This window comes from Pinus tabuliformis, chromosome J (assembly GCF_031772625.1).
Source record: "Pinus tabuliformis cultivar Carrire ecotype Pingquan chromosome J, CPIR1, whole genome shotgun sequence".
Taxonomy (NCBI): domain Eukaryota; kingdom Viridiplantae; phylum Streptophyta; class Pinopsida; order Pinales; family Pinaceae; genus Pinus; species Pinus tabuliformis.
This window is the reverse complement of record NC_142295.1, coordinates 1,421,690,355-1,421,711,425: the sequence shown is the minus strand read 5'-3', so window position 1 is coordinate 1,421,711,425 and position 21,071 is coordinate 1,421,690,355. Positions and strand designations below refer to the sequence as shown.

The window sequence follows — 21,071 nt, the reverse complement described above, 5'->3', positions numbered from 1 at the left end:
TGAGTAAATGAATGATCGTTTATGTTGTAGAGTTTTAGGAGGGATCTTTTTCACTCATATATTTTATCTTCGTTTAACCGAAGATGGATGAAAAATGGTTAGATGTAGTGTGTATTGTGAACACCCCATTCTCTCTATTTTTGTTTCAATTTATTAACTAGCTATCATTTTCAGTTTCAAAACCACCTACACTGAAGGTTGGTATCAAGAATCATGAATGAAACTTTGTTCAACTTGACCTTGTCATACTTACCAAAACTTTTGTTTCGAATGGGTATCACCATGCACAAGACTAGTTGAAATCCAATTTGTTAATGGATAACAATATCAATGCTTATGCATTAGTCTACCCATTTCTAAGCAGTATGAGAAAATTTGACATAACTTAATTGCACTCTCAAGTTGAATTAAATAAATTGAGATACAAAGCAAACATAGAGTAAATATATTTAAGATCACTCGTATTGCCAATAATTTTAACATCACGTTTGACATCATCAACAATATTTATATTTATTGTATGTATGTTGACACTTTTTTATGAATGTTGTGGATGTTGTGAGAGTTGGTCGCTTTTTCATTGATTTCTAGTGCAGAAAAGGGGCATCGACCTTCATGTCACTGCAGTATAGACATGGATGTTGTGAGTGCCCTTGTTCCACAAGCAATTTTCTTGCACCCAAAACAAATTCCCTGTTGCTAATGGCAACCTTCCCGTGTTGTTCCAGGATTGTATGAATAACGTTATTGAATGCTCCATATGCTTTATTTTGATCCCCTGTAGGGAAGGCATCGACAAATGTCTCGTTAGTTTGGCATCTGCTCATGAGAATACCCATATGTGGATGAATACTTTGCTTCCCTTGTTGCAGCTCTTCGTGGCCATATTCGAGATGGTGGCCTTCCATATGTACTTCCATTTCTTCTAGTACAACAATCCCAGTGTTGAAAAGCTTGTGAACCCTGGAGTTATCTTTTTCACCAAGAAAAATGAAATCGAGCTATCTTAATTTATTGTTTATATGCATAGATGAAATAATATGAACTTAATTACTAAATTTCATGAAAATTAGATCAAAGACTACTTACTAATTCGAATTAGTTACTAATTCCAATCAGCTAATTGCTTTCAATCTAAACCCAAAATATTTTAAATCAATTTAAAGAGCTCTAAACTCTAAAAACAAATTTCTAAATTTATGTTGACAATAAATGAGAGACTATCATTAACTTGAACCTACCCTATAGCTATTTTTTTTCCATTAGTTTTTTTCAAAGTAAAAATATGTCATTTTAAATGCAACTCAGTTGATGCTCCGTCATAAGCAATAATGCGTTTTCAAAACATGTGATGACCATCAATAGCCACGCCTTGTTCGCTTTTCAAAATACGCGCTTCCCATTATCTTGAGGAAGTAATTTATTCACAATACAATACACTGTTTTGTCCAAAATCGTATTTTAAAAAACTTACAAGTGACTTCCCACTGGTTCATAAGGCTCGCCTTCCGCCATTCAGCACGTGCATTTAGTGCCGCTGAATTCAGCATGTGAGCCTTTCTGCCATCCTCATCCATTCATCAATTGAAAATGGGCAAGGCTCTCCCTTCCATGTTTTTTAAAATAGTTTATAAATTATGACAAAATTGGATAGAAATTTTTTAAAATTTTAATTATAATTGTCAAATTTTAAAATTTTGATTTTGGGTAATTTGAAAGAGATTTTTAATGGTGCTAAATCTATTTCAAGATTTTGAATAATCTAAGATTTTCACAAACTATTAAAACACTCTAATGTTTGCAACATCTAATACAATTACTAATCAAATATTTAAAAAGTATACTGAATTGAGAATTTTTCATTCAATTTTTTATAATATACCTCCATTTAAAACTTAGTAATTATGGTTTAATTAATTAAAATAACTAATTAGTTAATTAAACAATGTGTAACATCAGGTCACTGTTTTGGCTTTTTCAAGGAAATAAGACTTCAGCCAGATCTAGTTGTTGTTTTGTTTTCAATCGATGATTGGCGTATTATCAAGATATTAGACATCAAGTGAGTAAAAGTGCCGCTAATAGATTCATTGAAATTTTAATATCATAGGACGAGTAGGACGAAAATACCGAGGTTGAGCACATAATCCCAATCTTTGCAACACATCTTCAATCCTCCTTTATAATTGTATATCCAATTTCAAACCCCTCCACATCCATCTCCCATGGCACTAATAGTAATAACAACGACCAGTATTCCACATAAGGTGGTGGAGAAGCACGAGACTTATGTGGCTATAACATGGCCCTACGCCCATGAATAATATGAAGAAGTGCAGGTGTGAATCAGGCAAGCAGCTGAAGAAGGATGTTTGGATGTTGCATGTAATTTTGGTAATGTATTTCATAGTAAGTATCTTTTTTTATATATTTTACGGTGTAATTTTGTTAATTTTATTTTTAAAGATTTTTATATATTTTAGATTGGCAATAAATATGGTAAATGATAAAGTTAATATTTTTAAGTCAGATCATAATTTTCCAATATAAATTCAAAAATAATTTTAGTATAAATATTAGTGGTGTTTTATTTATTAATATCAGTTGTGTTTCTTTTATGATTTGTTTTTAGTATGATTTTTTTAGAATTTTTTGTGGGTTTTTGTCTAATTTTCCTAAAATTTAATATGAATTTATTAAAATCACAAATTTGATGGGTAACACCTGCACAGTGTAAATGCCTTGGGGGTTTTTGAGGGTGTTGAATCTATATATACAGTGAAAAACCAGTTTAAATAGTACAAATCAAGAATTCACCTTAATTTCTTGTGCTAAATTCCAATACCAAAAAGTCCAAAAAAATCACTAAAAACAACTCATTTTCTTTATATATAATATATTATTATTATTATTTTAACTAATTTAAATTAAAATATGGTTTTCTACTACTTTAATTTAACTAATTTAAATTAAAATACGGTAATTTTTTTAAACTGCTCTAATTTCCCAAAAATGACTTTCTTCCCCACCACGGTAAAATTTAAAAAAAAACTGAATAAAAAATTGAAAATATAACCTCATAAAAATTGAAAATATAACCTCATAAAAATTGATAAATATAACGGGTGGGTATGTCATCAGTTGGGTTTGGCGATTGAGCATTTACTCGCCCGCCTAACCATAAATGAGCAGCGTCAGAGTTTCCAATAACTTTAAAAATGAGCACTTTTGATTGGAAGATTTTACGCATATTATAGTGATTTTATTTTTTAAATCATGTCCTTCAGAATTATGATTTCGATGTGGATATGACATTGACGAAATGGCAAAAGATATACATTCATTTCTTTTAATCCCAAATTATGATTTCGATGTGAATATGACATCAACGAAAAGAGCGAAGATATACATTCACATATATATATGTGGACTAATGTGGTTTTCTTTCTAGAGGGTGAATGCACGGAAATTAATTAATTCAGAATTCAAAGTACTCTTTTTTTATTTTGCAGAAATCAATGGAAGCTTATTTTGCCCTTCTTCACACATTTTACATTTTAGTTTGGGCAATCTTCATCCATGTGCAGAACACATCGTAAGCACTTCCCAGCTATGAGCATCTCCATGGCTACATTAATATCTGAGAACGCCATTCTCTGAGTTACATACTTGTCCAAATCAAATTCCTGCAATCATTAACACTTTGATTTCTGAATTCATGTTCCAGAGCATTCTATGAGAACAACAAAATAAAAAATTGCAGGGGATGATCAGAGAAAGAATGAGATATTACGTTGTTCATGTATTTATCTACCAGCCTGGGTATATCAGATTTATTGAAACCTCCAAAGGCTACATATTTTAGCTTCCGGCCTTCTAGAATCTCCAGGGGATTGAAACTCAACTTCTGATCCATCTCATCTAAACCCAATATCAAAGTTCTTCCCCATACCTGCAACGCAAAGCACATACATGCCCAGAAAACTTGAGATCACAGAGAAGGTAACAGACTTAATCAATACTTCACATCAGTTGGATCATTGAAGAACGCAAGTAGTTAACATAATAAACGGTGACAGAGGATTGAATATACAAAAAATCAGACCGGGTGAGAGCATTGAAGCGCAGCAAGCATAAGTTCGACTCTTCCAACACATTCGTAGCTTGAATCTACTCCTCCTTTAGTCATCTCTCTAATCACCTGCAATAGCAATACATTTTACTTAACGCGGAAAAAACATGTGGCAGATGTTGTTAAGGTTCATGTTACAGATTACCTCTTGAATGGGCTTATCGAATTTTGTTGGATTAAGGTACTCAGTGACTCCAAATTGTTTAGCTGTTAGGAAGAGAGATAGCAGCTATAAATCTCAGCACATATTCCATAGCCATATCCAAAAGCTAAAGGCAATTAGTCGACCGTAAATTTTACTTCTATCTAGAATTTTATTGTTCACAACTCACATATTTCTTCCTTTTCTGGGTTGATGTCGATGCCAATGATTCTGGACGCTCCAGCTATTCGAGCCCCTTCTGCAACCTGAACAGCGCAGGATTCACCAGTAGACGGTAATTAGAAGGACACATAAGGCAAACTACTCTCTGCGGCACAAGGGCAAATCTTTATGTAAATATGTGTATGTATAGTTGCTGCTTCAGATATTCATGACAACTTACAGCCAAGCCAATGGTGCCCAATCCAAAGATTGCTACCGAATCACCGGTCTTCACTTTCCCAGCATTCCAGGAAGCTCCTAGTCCTGCAAATCAATGCCCAGAACTCGTTTTCTCATGCATCAACCTTTTAACTTTTGTGTATTTTGATGGGCAAGGATATCAGTTGTATTATTGAAGAGAGGAATGTATAATTATATTACCTGCAGGTACTCCGCATCCAAGCAAACAGATCTTGTCCAACGGAGCTTCCGGATTCACTTTTGCAACACAAGAGACGTGCACCACAGTATATTCACTGAATGTGGAGAGCCCAATGAAATGATGGATGGGTTTTCCGTTGAGAGAGAATCGGCATTTTTTGTCAGTGTAAGCAACTCCGCTCGTGAAGTTGAATCTGAAAACTTGACAGATATTGGTCTTTCCCCGATCACAGAGCTCGCATTCTTTGCAATCCGCCATGTATACCGGAATAACGTGATCTCCTGCTTTCACCTCCGTAACTTCACTTCCAACGCTTTCTACAATCCTGTGTCACCCACGCACTTCTCAAAAATTGATCTCTGATAACTAATAAACCTCATCCTTCATTATTGATATGGAGAAATTGTGTATAAATATAGTATAATATACATACCCAGCACCTTCGTGACCCAGAATCCTTGGAAACCAAGCTCCTCCATCCTTCAATGTTTAAATACATTACATTAAGGTATGATGCAGTTGGAGCCATAATAAAATGAATGAAACCTGAGATGATGAGAGTGGTACCTTTCCTTTCCAGTAAAAAAGATCAGTGGCGCAGAGAGAAGTGTGAGTGATTTTGACTCGAACTTCTTTGCTCTGAGGAGGAGCCACTTGGATTTGTTGTATGGTTATTGGCTGCCCTGCTTCCCATACCACACCAGCTGATACACGTTTCATATCAGGTCAGATAATCTTCATAAGTAACTAGATAAAAAACAACTAATGTATACCCTGAATTTGAAGACGTAACTAATATATGCAATATTTGCTGCTCACCCTTGCAAGTAATCACCTCCCCCTCAGTACATGATGCCATCAGTCCTTCCTGCGTTTTGCTTTGGTATATCTGAACACAGAATGGCAGGAACCTTGAAAGGAGTGGAATCTCACGAACTGGTGGAAGAACTGGTAACTCACTGCCTCATCTATGTAAGACCCACTAAATAGAATGAGATCAGACCCACTAAATAAATATTATTAATTTAATCATAAATAAATAAATATTTTTATTTAATCATAAATAAAAATAATGAAATAAATAAATATATATATATTTTTCCAAATGAGAAAAATGAGAAAAGAACCATCAGCAAATTAATCACCCTTTTCACTTATCCTTGTCTCGTGGAAATTGCTCTTCGTTCACCACAAGACGCACCCTTTTCACGTATCCTTGTCTCGTCGAAATTGCTGTTCGTTCACCACAAGACGCAGGAGATCTGATTGGAATCAAAGGTGTCGGCGAAATGATGTCCAGTGGACCCCGCCACGAACCCTAGCGATATGTATAGAACGGGAAAACAAGATTAGGTGAGATCAATGAAGCGGAGGATAGCTTGGAAGGGCGAAAGAACGCTTTGTTTGATTTTAGTGTATTTATTGTTAATCTGTTTAACGTTAATTTTGCGCTCAAACCTGTTTGGTAGATACTGTTGTCATAAATGTCTTATTTAACATATACTGTTGTCATAAATGTCTTATTTAACATATTTGTGTTTGGTTTGCAAAGTGTAATATTTGTGTTTGGTTTGGAAAGTGTAATATGTTGGTTTTGTTTTGGAATATATATATATATATATATGTTTAACGTTAATTTTGCGCTCAAACCTGTTTGGTAGATATTGTTGTCATAAATGTCTTATTAGTCCCTGCCATCTGGCATCCGGCAGGGACTATAGTAATCGGTAGGAGCGGACTTAGCATTAGTTTACCGGTTCCCTGCCACTTTTAAACCAAAGTTCTTACGGTCATGTAATTTTACTATTCTAATAAACCAAAGTTCATGCTTTCGCCATCTTATTTGGCCTCAAATCGAGGCATACAGCTCAAAACTTAGGAAAAAGATCGGAGGAGTACAGGTAATTACAACAAGTTGTTCACTCGTGCATGAAGTAATGCTAGCATTAATTTTCTAGCGTTTAATGTTAGAGATTAATACCACTGCTATAATACAATAGCATATGTACCCTGCTACAGCACGCTGTATGCTTGCCACCTCATGTAGCACCGTACACCTGCAAGCTCATGCGCCACCGTTACATGTACGCCTGCCACCACATCTATGCTTTTTGTGGGCATGTAACAGGTATTTTGCTCATTGTGCCTTCTAGTATTCCGCTGCTCACCATTTTCTTCTGCTTCTCCTCCATTGACAACGATCTCTCCTCCATTGACAACGATCTCCATATCTCCGCCTCGTCGGCCATTTCTGAGACTGTCTCGGCTGTGGCGGGATCTCTCCTCCATTGACAACGATCTCCATATCTCCGCCTCGTCGGCCATTCAGGTAAATCAATTTAAATCCTGCATACATTTTTCAGAGAATCAGCTGCGTGGTTTATGATATGTTTTACTGTTTTTACAGGTTCTAACGCCAAGTACGCTAGATATAGACGACCTGAAATGCAGCTGGCTGTTCATTCTAATGGCGTGCAGGTATAGTACCTAAGCTCATGCAAATTATCATGCAAATTAATATTTGGTAGACACAAAATTTATAAGGTTTACTGTACCAAAGACAAAATCTGATTTGAATTTTAAAAGACATGTAGCAGCATGTACCTCATGGGAAAATCGTTTCTACATGTAATTGCAGGCCATAAGAGATGGCTGTTCATTCTAATGGCGTGCAGGTATAGTACCTAAGCTCATGCAAATTAATATTTGGTAGACACAAAATTTATAAGGTTTACTGTACCAGGGCACTCATGGTTGCACAGTCTTCATTTCGCTTTTGATAGCTTCAGCCAATTGGGTATAGGCTTCATCCCAGGCAGTTTTCATTTCTAGAGACCACATGTCCGGAACAGCATCCTTAATAGTCTCGAGCAAGCAGAATTTAACAACCTGCAAAAGATTGAGATCAAAACAAATCATCAGCATTTAGAGGCCATTTAGCTGCACTGCCAAAATTTGTCCATTTCATGCAGAGTTGAACACTGATGTCATTAAATTTCACAAAATCTTGCAAATTTCAGTGTATTCTAATCATTCTAGGGACGTACTTTAAGAGACAAATTTGTTGCTATAATTTAAGTTTCTCTCAGTCTTTACTCTAACTTAACAAGAATATCATTCTTTAGGAAATGGGTTTAAATAAAATGAACGAAAAAAACCCTTCATGAGTTGACGTTTGATTCTGAGAATGTTGCCGTTCCTTTCTCTCGTAGTGCAACGGCAGATTCACAAGTCTGCAATATCCAACAGTAAGATTCATGAAGATTTTATGTTGTTATCCCTACTTTATACCAGAGAGAAGAGTACATGTTGTTGTATTCTACATTCGGGTCTATGTCTACTTAAAGTTGATCAAAGCCAGTCATATGCCATGACTGAAGTGTGTAAAAAAAGAAACACGATCCCAACAAAGGTAAAGATATAATACAAGGATACAGTAGTCAAGAAACAAATGCAGAGACATAAACAATTACTAAGAATTAGCATCCTTTCAACAAAGCTATTGCAGGCATGGAGTGCGCCAATTCTGCACTGGATGGTCTGATGGTCTGTCTCTGCGCTTCTGTCCATATCGGCCATTTTCGTTATCAGGGGAGTTGTGGTTCTCGTGTCTCAGGAACGCATCCCTGCAGTAAATCAAATAATTCCCAGGCTTCTCAGGACAGGGCAATGGCGGGCTCCGCACTTGCAGGCATGGCTGCTTCTTTATCCATAGCTGGATTCGAACCCAGTCGAGGAACTTGCAGTCGTTCGATTTCTAGATTTGATGGTCTCAGAGCTGCTGAAGAACCGGCAGGTGGTTTGCATGCAAGCCTCGAGTAACATTTGTTACGCTCATATCATGTAACTTCACCTCTAGAAAGAAATACTAATTCAAATTATGCAAGTCTCCGCATTTTATAAAGTTATATATACTTCCAAAAGTATCACATAAAAAATTTATAAAATTCTTTAAACCTTTTGCATTTCTTAACTCTTGTGCTTATACTTGTTTTATATGCGCACCAAATTTGATGCGACACTTTTCATACATTTTAAGTTTACTAAAGCACCCATCGTGGAAAACCTTTGAGAAAATCAAGGATTAAATCTTTGAGTATTCTGATGGCTATATCGTATCCTGAGTATATGAGAATGGCGTAGATTTTGCAGAATATCAAGTGCTCAAGCAGGACTCTTTGCATAATAGGGTGAAAAACTCGGCTTTGACTGTCATTTCTTCCGTTTTGAGTCCGTCCTAAAAACCTTACGTGCCATAAACTCTAGTTAGCCTTTAGAGTATTTTCATTAGTCGGCCATTAGAAATCAATGCCTCTAGGATTTGCACATTCAGGCCAGAGAACAGCACGCTAGGTCATATGGGCCTGGTTTCTTAGCATTGCTGCTCACAAAGCAGTGACGAACCATTCTCAAAATCGGTATCGTCTCTCAACACGCCAACGGCGCCAGAACACCTGGTTTACTACATAAAAGGTCAATTTGTGTATAAAAACAAAAGTTCCTGACTTCGAAACCTGTTCAAAAGTTTGAATGTCTCAAAGAAATATTAAACCTGTTAATGGCCGCTCGCCTGCATGTCTTCACACTGTTAACGATGCCTTGAGATGCTGCAAATGATCTCTGCATTCGTGCGCCACGCTCGTCGTGCAAGATTTCGCATTTGATATCGATAAATCATCGAAACATGTAATTCTTGTAAAAGGAGAGAACCATTTTGCGCGCATGTATTTCAAAGTTCTCCAGGGCGGAACATGATTGAAGCTTTGCTTCAATGAAGATTTGGCAGCCTCTGCCATGAACTTCAATATCTGTTCTAATTTGCCTGTATTTCCAGTAAATATTAGAGGAATTAAAGGCAGAACTTCTTGATACTGAGAAACGGGCCTTGCTATTTTGAACTGCAATCGAAAATCCGTGTCGATTATCAAACGATCTTTAGAATCTGCTTCAGAGAATAAAATGTCAATGTATTCATACTCCCCTCCAGGGATTTTGTCGACTGTAGGCCATTTAACACTGCACAGTGCAATCGAAAATCCGTGTCGATTATCAAACGATCTTTAGAATCTGCTTCCAGGGATTTTGTCGACTGTAGGCCATTTAACACTGCACAGTGCCGCGTTGTAACCTTTCAGCCTTAAATGCTTCACCAGGAGACGCCTAATACAAGTGCCGTTGCACTTCATACCGCTCCATATATCAATATCGGCTTCATTAAAACTGGAAATTATAGATGCGATTACCACATGGAATTCTCTTTCTTGTGAAGACATTGACACCAAAGCCTGCAGATGTGAAGTCCAAAACTCTGGGTGCCGCTACCCAATCATTCGATCACTTCCTAAACAGGCTCAACTTGATGCAGGGACTCGCTGCGTCGCAGCTGCCCTTGTTTAACATATTTGTGTTTGGTTTGGAAAGTGTAATATGTTGGTTTTGTTTTGGAATATATATATATATATATATATATATATATATATATATATATATATATATATATATATATATATATATATATATATATATAACGTTAATTTTGCGCTCAAACCTGTTTGGTAGATACTGTTGTCATAAATGTCTTATTTAACATATTTGTGTTTGGTTTGGAAAGTGTAATATGCTGGTTTTGTTTTGGAATATATATATATATATATATATATATATATATATATATATATATATATATATATATATATATATATATATATATTTTAATTTTAATTTTTTTTAAATTTCAACGTTGATTACGATTTAATAATAAAAATATATGAAGAAAAATAAGTGATTAAAAATTTTTGATTTTTAAAATATGTGTGATTTATCTAGGAAAAAATATGTATAAATTATAAATAATTAAAATATGTATTTTGAGAATAGAAATATATATTTTTAAAGTATTTCTAATTATTTTATTTAACATATTTGTTGTATGGTTTTGAACTTATCAGTTTTTTTTGTTTTTAATTTTGATGTTTATTCTAATCTTACCTACGAGAAGTTTTTAAATTATAAATTTTGTAAAAATTAAAATTAATTTGAATTTTTTTTCAACTGTGGTTTTTATTTTTTCATCATATGTCAATAAAATTAAGTTTTTAAATCATTTCAAATAAACTATACTCTTTATTCATTATTATATTAATATTTTAATTAAACAATTCAAATTGTCATCAACCTTCAAATAGTAATAAATCATGTCATTGTTCCTTAAGATTAAATAAAAATTAGCTGAGATATGCACCATTTAAGGAGCTGTTGTCTATATAGTCAAACCAAAAAATTAGAAAATAAAAAATAAAAATAAAAAAATTAAATTTGGGGTAAGCAAAAGAGCTTAGTCACCATTTTCTCCCTTTTTTCTTTTCTACTATTCGCCATCCTCCTTGATCACGAGTGGTTGTTACAATAATTATTTTTTCCTCTTTTGTCTACCTCAAATGTTCCTTATCTGAGTCTGAGCTCCCAGATGTATAAGGACATTTGAATCCTCCTATCTCCTTCTCCTTCGACATTTCTTGGCATAAGTGTCTTTCTACTCTTGGATTTTGCGAAATTAATACTATTGTCCCATCCTAGTTCAATTCTTCATTTGTTGAAGATGTTTGTGGCTTTGGGATTTCCTTAGTGATGGGGGATCCCAAGTCCTCCTCTTCCTCTTCTTCATTGGGTTGTGGTGTTGGGAATTTCCATCCCTTAGGTTTTCTGACAAGTTTCTTTTTCATCCTATGATATAGCTTTGCCAAAGTACATGTGGTTTGTAGATGTCTAGTTTGAAGGCAGAGATGCCATCTAAATGACGTGTTCTCATAATCTAAGAAATGGGTCCACCACTGGTTGTTGTGTGTCAGAAGGATACGATCAGGTAGTCCTTTACTGAGGTCTACCTCAACACATATCTTGGCAAAAGTATAAATTTCTTCTTCAGTTCTTTGTGTATCTAGCTTGATGTGTCTCCCCAGCGTGTTGTTGATTCCTTCTAGTACTTTTGGATGCCAAAAGTGAAGGGGTGAGTTATGGAGTCTTACCCAGACTGGAATTTTGGAAATTGTCATTGAATTAGCATCAAAATATAGGAACCATGGGGTGATAAATAATCCTGCATTTCCCCAAAACCATGGACCCTCATGTAAAACTTGATCTCTGATCTCTGATGATTCAAATTTTACTATGAAGAAACCCTTGGAGCATAAATGAATCTCACAGTTAATTGTCCAAGTCATAAAGATCCACAAATTTTGGCCAAAAACCATTGAACCTGTAAATGATTGCATATGATTGATAGGTTGTACAAATATTATTGATCTCTGCTAGAAATATTGTCATTACCTGAATATCATTCATCTCCTCCACAATATAGGGCCCATGAATATTGAGAGTTTGTTCAGGTTTACCTGAAGCTGCAACCTTTTCTTTGAGGCTGTCTTTGAATGATGTAGATCCATTGGTTTGTCCTTTGGCTAACCCCAGGCTCTTAGGGATCTTTGATCCTGCCGAACCCCCCCGCAATGATGATCGAGGAGTTTCATTCTATGCCATAATCTTGTAAGCACCTTTGTTCCTGAATGGATCTACCTACATAGATCAGATTTTGAAATTCCATTAGAGTACCAATTTTGTTATAGATCTCCCATTTGTGATCTCGCACCAGTAAATCCTTTCGAATCCACAAGATGATCGATCGATCTTCAAGTTATTTTTGAGTGAATTATCAGTTATCTTATTGATCACTACATGTGAATTAAATCCAATTTAATTCACATGACCACTCACTAGTTCCTCCAACAGTTAGAACTAGTTTAACTGAATTTAACTCAGTTAAACTGAATTAAATAATTACAACTCAATAAGAACTCAACCCGAGCCCCTAAAATTTAGGGATCACTCTACATGACTCTAGATAGACTTCCAACTCGAATTTCCTAAGTCAATTAAGCCAATTTAACTTAATTAACTATTACAAGTTGCTATGAGAATAGAATTTCGATTTAATTCACAATTTAATTCAAGGACAAATTAAATTGGAATTTATTGTTTCTATTATTAATAGATTCATCAGTCGCTTTGTAAAGACAATACCAGCTAAGGCCCTGAGAGAAACTTGTGCATAGAACATCCCATGTCAAGACAATCTCATTCAATATGCACCACATAAAAAGCTTTGTTTTAAGTAGACAACAAGTTTTCCAAACAAACTACCACCACCATCAAGGGGCAATAGGATTAAGATTTGTGGATATGAAGGCATAACCTGACTTTTAGAGAATATACTCCAAATGAAGACATCAACCGCACCAATTCATCATCTCTATCAGAAATTATAATATGTCCACATTGAAGTGCCCCAGGGAAAATTTTCCATGCACCAGAAAGTTCAACAGAATGTCCAGCTCAACACAAGATTTCTTGCACTAAAACAAAACAGTGGTAGAATTTGGTTCAGGGATATGAGTTAGCCTAGAGACCCCCCTGATCCCACAAGAAATCAATCAAGAGAGGAGGGAGAATATGATCTCTTCCACTCCTTGGCCATGGGTCCTGTCCAAGATGAACACGAGCACCTGAACCAACTTTCCAAGCCAAACCCCTGCGGATGGTCCCAAAAGTATTGAGCAATGCCCTCCATATAATTGAGATATTCCCCTTCGGTTTGTCCCCTCGACGAACCCAATCTTCCACAAAGAGAGGTTAAGTATACTTAGTTATAACTACACAGACCATAAACTATGTGATGTTCTCAGACACCATCCACATTTTTCCGCTAAAGCATGAGTAAACATGAAGATGTTCCTAAGACCCTATCCCCCTAGATATTTTGGATGAGAAATTTCTCCCTAGCCCACCCATGGCAAGGAGAACTCCTCTTTTCTCCCAAACCAAAGGAATTTTAAAAAAAGGCATTTGATACATTCCAGTAAACCTTCAAGAATCTAAGCTAAGGACACCCAATACACCAAAATGTCTTCGAGAATAGATTTAATTAGAACGAGGCACCCAACTCGAGGGAGCCATCAATGATAATAGATTTTTATATGATTATCCACTTGTTGTAGCGGCTACAACCACCTTCCAAATTTTTTGCTTCGCTTCATTTTGGAGCCTCCCTCCTTAAATCTTAGCAGCTTGTCTTGCACTACTTAGGTACTTGTGTTTTCATTTGAATTTATCTTTCAATTTACAACTTGTGTTCACTTAGTTTCCTTGATTTCTAACCATAGGAAGAACCCTCATGACTTGGTTGCATCCAACTCTTACATTGCCTTGGAAAACTGCACAATCCTAGAGGGCAACCAACCTTGCTCTCAGGAATTGTGCAGTGTAGCCCAGCAGTGAGCCTTGCTCTCAAGAATTGCGCAGATCAGCCCAGCAATGAGCTTCAACTCCAAAACTGTGCAGACTCAGCTGACAAGTTATCTTCTGCGGGGAAATTGCGTAGAGCCTGAGAGGCAACCCAGAGCCACCCAGCCCAGAAATTGCACAAAACATACTATGCTCAGAAGTTGTGCATGAACCAAAGAGTTACCTAATCCTTCCACAAATTGCGCAATATTTCCGGGCAGTGCATGGAAATTTTCCTAAAAAGAAAGAAGCTAATAGGAAAAACATCCCTCAAAATTAGGGATCCATTATTAGTTTCCTGAAGGTGACATATTTCCGCCTTTATAAGTTTCTGCCAAGTGTCTCTATTGTCCTTTATCTCAAGCATACACGTCATGAACTCCATTTTCTCAAATCTATGTAATGGATGTCTCTAGAGCTCACTTATGCATTTAATCATCAAGCTCTAGCCTCCCTAGGAGATCAAGGAGCCTTCGATGCATTGTCATCGCTTTTCGGGGTGAGTTTTGCTTTTATCGCCTTATGCCGTTTTTTCTATCACTTCTACTTGTTCATCTTGTGAGAGTGTTGTTTCACTCATTTTGTTGAAAGACAACTGGCGTTTTAAATTGTGTAGCTTGAAAAAGTGTTGTTTCAAGTTATACATTTCCTTCCCCAAGTGTCACATGAGGTTTCCTATTTTTTCACCAACGGTCGCCATTGCAACGACTCCCTTCACATGCTTTTTGTTCCTTCAGTTTGATCATTTTTGCACTTGTTTTACATGTACACGTCTAAACTTATTCATATATGCACTCAACATCACACCATCCTTCAGATCTGCTTGTTTGAATGCTCCCCATGAATAGGTCTGTGCTCCCCTTGCTCGTATCTCACATCTCACTGCATGCACTGCATAATATGGGAGCTTAAGGCCTCTGCCTTAGCTTATGGAATTATGCGGAGCCTATCCTAAGATGGCTCCAACTATACACTGCATAGTTCTATGAGCCAGTCTCCCAGCTTGGCCACTAAGATTGCGCAATGCGTAGTTTCTCCCAGGCCCTGTCCTAGACTAAACTGCGCATTGTGCAATTCTAGTCATGAAGCTTCCACACTGTTTGTTGCAACTGCATAGTGCGTAGTTCCCACAGTCAGTCAGTCACCCTTGTTAGTCGAAACTATGCATTTCCTCTCATCAGATGCCCTGGTTGTTGCTTGATCATGCTATAAAGTTAGATTTTTAAGAGCTAATATGTGCTTGCCATGAATTTCCTTTCTGCCCCACAAGTACCACACTCGTGAACTTCTTCTCTCAAGCAGTCATTGTATCATGGCACCAAAGAGGACTATTTTAAGAGCGACCACTGAAAGCAGTACTAGGGAAGCAGTTGAACAAGTGCAAGTTTACTTTCCAATATATGTAGATGCCCAAGTGTTTATAGAAAATGAGTCAACATTAACATGGCAGCAAGACCAGCAACAGTGGCAGAAGGCAGCAATCCAGTACAGGATTAGGGGAAAAGGAAATTTCTAACATAACAAAGGGAGAATAAAGCTGCAGAGTGAAAAATGATTAAATTTTCATGCAGGAAGCTTTGACAGCAGAAGAAAAATGAAGCAGAGGACATAGACAACAGAGCGGAGGAAGAGAGAAAAGCAGAGCTTGCAAGTAGTAGAACTGAGATCACAACAGGAAGAACGACAGTCGAAGGAAGAACAGAAGCTAAGAAGAAGAAACAATAAGGAGAACAAAGGCAAGGCACAATGACAGAGCAAACAATGCTAATAGAGGTTGATGAGCTGGAACAACTAGTAACTGAGGAAGAGAGTGAACAAATGGAGGTCCCCTCACTAAAGCTAAGCACAAGAACCAAGTCTGGCTTAAGTTTGACGGGTATATGGAGAAGTTGATGCGCGAGGCCACTAGTGATGACTTGCAGTTGAGTGAAGACAACATGCATAAGTACATTGGTGGTCCAGCCACACTCAGGACAATTTTGCACATGCTTTAAGATGAGACAAACACAGGTTCCAAGACCACATGCTCAGATGCCATGGAGGCAAGAGTCTTCTTTCAACAAGACAACATCAAGCAGTTTGGGGACATCACAACATAGTACAAAGCTTGGCATCAGTGCATGACTAAGAAGCATCAAGTGGATGTTGTTGAGTTGGTCTTTCCCCAAACCTCAGAGTCATAGTGTTTTGTCTTGTTAGGCTATCTCTAGCCTATTTTGTCTCACATGGGTACATGTGGAAAATTGCATTATTGTAAATATGTTGTAAGTGAAATTCCAAGTGTCACTAGTGGAATGTGAACAATCACTATGTAATGTGAACAGTCATGAGGGTAGTTCAACAGTCAAAGGGGAATGTCAAGGGTCACCCCACCCTTTTCTATATATAGAACCTCCTAACTCATAATACAGGCTTTTGGGGAGCCAAGCTTTTGGCTAGGCGTTGCTTAGAGAAGGCTTGGAGAGTATTGTGATGAGCCTTGGCTTCTCCACAACATAGAGCGAGTACATCTCTTTGGAGGAGCAGGCGGTGTTAGTTGTAATGTTCCACTATTGGGGCTAGTAGTTGTCAATGGTGTATGTATGGAGCCAGCACGTTTTCATGCATATGTTGTTATTGTAGTTGGACTATTCTGGTTGCTTTAGTAATGTATGTTATTTAACTTACGCTTTTGCGTATGAACCATTTTGTATGCAATTGTAATAATATTGTTGCAAACGTGTTGTTGGTTTAATCCATCACTTTAGTTTGTGGACTATTCCGCTTTCCAGCTTGTGATCTCATTCTGCTCGTGTGTTCCTTTCAGGATGTGTACTATTACAGGCTTCTATGGGACACACTTACCTTTCCCATCCTTGTGTTAGAATCCCCATGCATCTCACTTGACTCATTGCAAGGTCGCACACTTGCTTCTGACAAAGTTATCACGCTTACCTCTGTGCGCTACTGCAATCAAGGCATTACTTTACTACCAGCTACTGGGACTCCTCTTCCAAATAGTGTGAGCTCTAGTTGGGACTTCTTACCAGGGAGATCCCATGACATGTTGGCGGGTCCAACACTGTCAACATTTCTAGTGCTAGAAGGAGGGTTAGATGACAAGCTGAGTCCTCAAAGTATGTTTTTAATATCCGAACATCATTCATGACTTACATTACAATCTCAACTCCATCGTGTTTTTCTAATGCACATGATTTCAAAGTGTTGGAGGACGTCATTGATGACTTGTCACAAATTAAGTATGACGATGAAGGTAGAGTATCCCTGCTAAGGCACGGAGTTGCCTTTGTAAGCTTGTGTCACAGGAATGAAGTCCCCTCGAATGAAATTGCCTGTGGGTTGCTCACTTACATGCTCGATGGGCATGTTGACCAATGGTGTCACCCATTTCCTGCAACATCCCTTCACTCGTATGATCACATGATCAGAGAGTTAATCTGTGCTTTCTATCATTATGAACACAAAGCACTCAACAAAAAAATTATGAAATTATAGAAAGCACGTGATGGATCTCTTACACAATTTTGGGTGCGCTTCTTGAATCTTGCTTTTCAAATCCCTGAAGATGAAATTGAATGGAAATTCCTCAAGGAAGCATTTCAGTATCTTCCTCACATATCTAAAAATCCTCACGAGTTATAATCATTCGAACCCCTCCCAGCATACCTCGGTATTAGAGCTACCAAATCTAAGACGAACAAGGTTGCTCTCACAGGTGACCCATCATCTACTCCTCATCAAAAAACTCTAGCTCCGCTGGATGAGGTGGGAGAAGTTGTGAACCCATCTATTGAACCATAACCTCCGCCCACCCCACATGCTCTTGATTTATATGTAGATGTGGACTGCAAGCCTGTTGTTTGTCATGTGAAATTTTTTTCTCTAACTTTGTTCCCTCGTTCTATTGATCCTCCAGATTTTGGTGTCATGTGTTCGTCCATTCCAGACTCTCCGTGTGATTTGTTGAAGAAAGTGTAACTAGGTTCAGTCTTCATAAATGTAATTTTGATCTTTGTACTTGTAAAGAAAAAGAAATATTTTTTTTATATTTATAACAATGAGTTTCTTGCTCATTGATTAGGTCAAACACATATTGAAGTGCTTCTAGGAAGTCAAAGACTCAATGTATTTATTAAAGACCCTTATGGGCTTGTTACCCTATGTAATAATATGTATTATATTCATAAGAAGACCTCCAAGCAAAGTCATAAGTCTCCTCTAAGCGTTGGCACCATCAAAAGAAGCAATCTGAATTATATAGAGCAAGTCAGCTTCAAGTATTCATGTCAGCCGCAAGTTGACCTAAAATAAGGAGACAAACTCCTATATATGGAGCCATTCGACCTCCTCAAAGTATCATTATATCATCTTTGAAATAAACAAGAAAGAGGATGAGTAAAGGATACGAAGAATTCAAGGAAATAGGTTTCCAAGTGCAGCGAAAAAGGAAGGAAGCAAAGCAAGTTTTTGGGAACTGCTCTAGGGATAATTACAGTCACACCTGCGAATGAAAGAAGGCTATTTTTTTGCCATATCAAGCTCTCCTATTGTAGTCATAAAGGAGAAGTGTTTAGGCTAGAAAATAGTGCATATAAGTCCTCTCATTCAAGCAAGAAAGAAGGCTACACAAGCGAAGGAAGAAGGAAGAATATAACATAGTTTTTGGGAAGGTATCCCCTCACACGTGCGAAGAATTAGGGTTGCATACGGCTGCTCTAAGTTTGCAATCTTCGTGAAGAAAAGAAGGATCGGTTGGGAGGTGACAAGTTCATGTTCGTAAGTTAGAAAGGCTCCATCTCAAGAGAAGGAAGAAAAAGGACAAGGATCACTCTAGGACATACCATCTAGGGTTTCTATAGTTGTCGAAAGAAGAAGAACAAAGTGCAAGAAGGAGGAAAAAAAAGTGTTGAAAGAGGGAGGACAAAGTGTTGCAAGAGGAAGTGATCTTGAAAGGGATTGACTTGTGCTTGGATGATATTCTTGTCAAGGGTCTAGGGTTTGGCATTGATCAATAGAAGCTTCAATAAGAAAAATTTACGAAAGAGTTTCCCTCTCTAAGAGAGAGAGGTTTTTCCCTGGCAGAGAGCCAACATCTTGTGTTTTGGTGGCAATTTGATGAAGTAAACACACACACTTATATTAATAAGAAGAAGATCAAGCTAGAAAAAAAATTCAAGAAAGGTGCTTCAAAAATTGTTATCAAGTCTAGAAAAATCCTACTATACATCATTGCCCTTGATTCTTCAACATGATGTTCATGAGGATCAAGTTGTCAATGCAGTTAGTGTTGAGCAGCCAACCTGCACTATCATTTTTTACGAGTATGTGTGTGAATCTGAAGAAGAAATTGCGGTGAAGGATGACCTCCTTCTGTCCAATCCTAGTTTGCTCTATCCTGGCATCTTCTATGTGTTGGGTTGTGTTATATTCTTTCCACATAGTTAATAGGGGGTTTGAAGGACACCCGTAACCCCACTTTATGGGGTTCGAGGTAGCGCCCCGGAAAATTTTGGTTTTGGACCATATGTTAGGTTGGGCAGACCCACCTATGGTTTTGTGCATGATTTTCGCACATGTTTTTTTGGACGCGATGGTTTTTCGGTCCATGGTATTGGACGCGATGGTTTTCGGTCCATGATATTGGATGCTTCGGCATGTATAAATATGTATTGTAACATTGAAAGGAATATAATGAAAAATCAAGCTGGTAGTCCCAGTTTTGGGACCCAGGGAAAAATCTCTGTGCATATGTGTTTTATGGGTTATGCTCTCGCATTGTTCATTTTCTTTGTTTAAGAATTCGTATGCAGGTAATTTTTGTACAGGGTTAAAACCTACATTTGGTTTCAGAGTTGTTTTGGTTTCAAGGGGACGCCTTTGTTGCTGAGGGGTTTCGCTCGGGCCTGTGGTAGACCCTGTTCAGTGGGAGATTTGCGAGATCGATTCTGGTGGTGAAAGAAGATGACGAGCAGTGGAAAGATAGAGATTGAGAAGTTCAATGGTCACAATTTTGAGTTGTGGAAACTCAAGATGGAGGATCTGTTGGTGGATAAATATCAGTGGATCGCGGTAGATCCGGGTACTAAACCATCGGGAGTGACCGATGAAGAATGGAAGAAGTTGGATTAGAAGGCAAAGAGCACAATACGATTTTGTGTCTCAGATTCAGTATTGCTGAATGTATCAGGGGAAGCTACGGCAAAGGCTTTGTGGGTCAAGTTAGGGACTTTGTACCAATCTAAGTCTCTGGTGAATAAACTATTCCTGCGGAAAAAGCTGTATAACCTGAGGATGAAAGATGGAGACTCGGTGACAGAGCATCTGAATGCGTTTAATACTGTGGTAAGTCAGTTATTATATGTTGATATTAAAATTTGAGATGAAGATAAGTGCATCAGTCTGTTGTGTTCTCTACCAGATTCGTGGGATAGTCTGGTTATTGCAATAGGTAGCAATGCAAATGCTTTGCAGTTTGATGAAATAGTCTTAGCCTTACTGACGGAGGAGATGAGACGGAAAAATATGGACAACAAGAATGGTGATACCTTGTCTATACGAGGACGGTCCCAGAACAGAAACAAAAATAAGTCATCGAGTGGGAGATCTAAATCTAGAGGGAGATCTAAATCTCCAGGAAAACCTACAAAGGTGGTGTGTTGGGAATGCGGAAAGGAAGGGCACTTCAGAAGGGATTGTAAAGCTCCTGATAAAGGAAAGGGATCTGATGATGCTCCTTCTGCAGAGGCGAAAACCACCTCAGATGAAGGTGGGGATGTGTACTTGGCTTCTTCAAGTACACATGTAGATCATGAGGCATGGTTGATTGACTCAGGTGCATCCTTTCACTTCACTCCCCA

General features: G+C 37.5%; 3 protein-coding genes across 3 annotated transcripts; 1 reads left to right on the top strand and 2 right to left on the bottom strand.

Moving 5' to 3' along the window:
• Nucleotides 1–3,469: 3,469 nt before the first annotated feature.
• Nucleotides 3,470–5,849, bottom strand: LOC149232673 (alcohol dehydrogenase class-3-like). The gene is made up of 10 exons (XM_089376542.1): nt 5,698–5,849; nt 5,446–5,582; nt 5,312–5,358; nt 4,878–5,203; nt 4,678–4,760; nt 4,465–4,540; nt 4,278–4,339; nt 4,106–4,201; nt 3,794–3,952; nt 3,470–3,686 (listed from the first exon to the last, which is right to left on the bottom strand). The coding sequence occupies exons 1-10, from the start codon at nt 5,735–5,737 to the stop codon at nt 3,558–3,560; spliced, it is 1,155 nt and encodes a 384-aa protein (XP_089232668.1). The 5' UTR covers nt 5,738–5,849; the 3' UTR covers nt 3,470–3,557.
• A 765-nt stretch (nt 5,850–6,614) lies between these two features.
• On the bottom strand, nt 6,615–7,509 carry LOC149232672 (uncharacterized). The gene is made up of 2 exons (XM_089376541.1): nt 7,483–7,509; nt 6,615–7,224 (listed from the first exon to the last, which is right to left on the bottom strand). Exon 2 carries the CDS (start codon nt 7,201–7,203, stop codon nt 6,892–6,894), a length of 312 nt encoding a protein of 103 aa, XP_089232667.1. The 5' UTR covers nt 7,204–7,224; nt 7,483–7,509; the 3' UTR covers nt 6,615–6,891.
• LOC149232671 (uncharacterized) lies at nt 7,283–9,899 on the top strand. The gene is made up of 2 exons (XM_089376540.1): nt 7,283–7,356; nt 7,517–9,899. Exon 2 carries the CDS (start codon nt 8,389–8,391, stop codon nt 8,698–8,700), a length of 312 nt encoding a protein of 103 aa, XP_089232666.1. The 5' UTR covers nt 7,283–7,356; nt 7,517–8,388; the 3' UTR covers nt 8,701–9,899.
• The last annotated feature ends 11,172 nt before the right edge of the window (nt 9,900–21,071 follow it).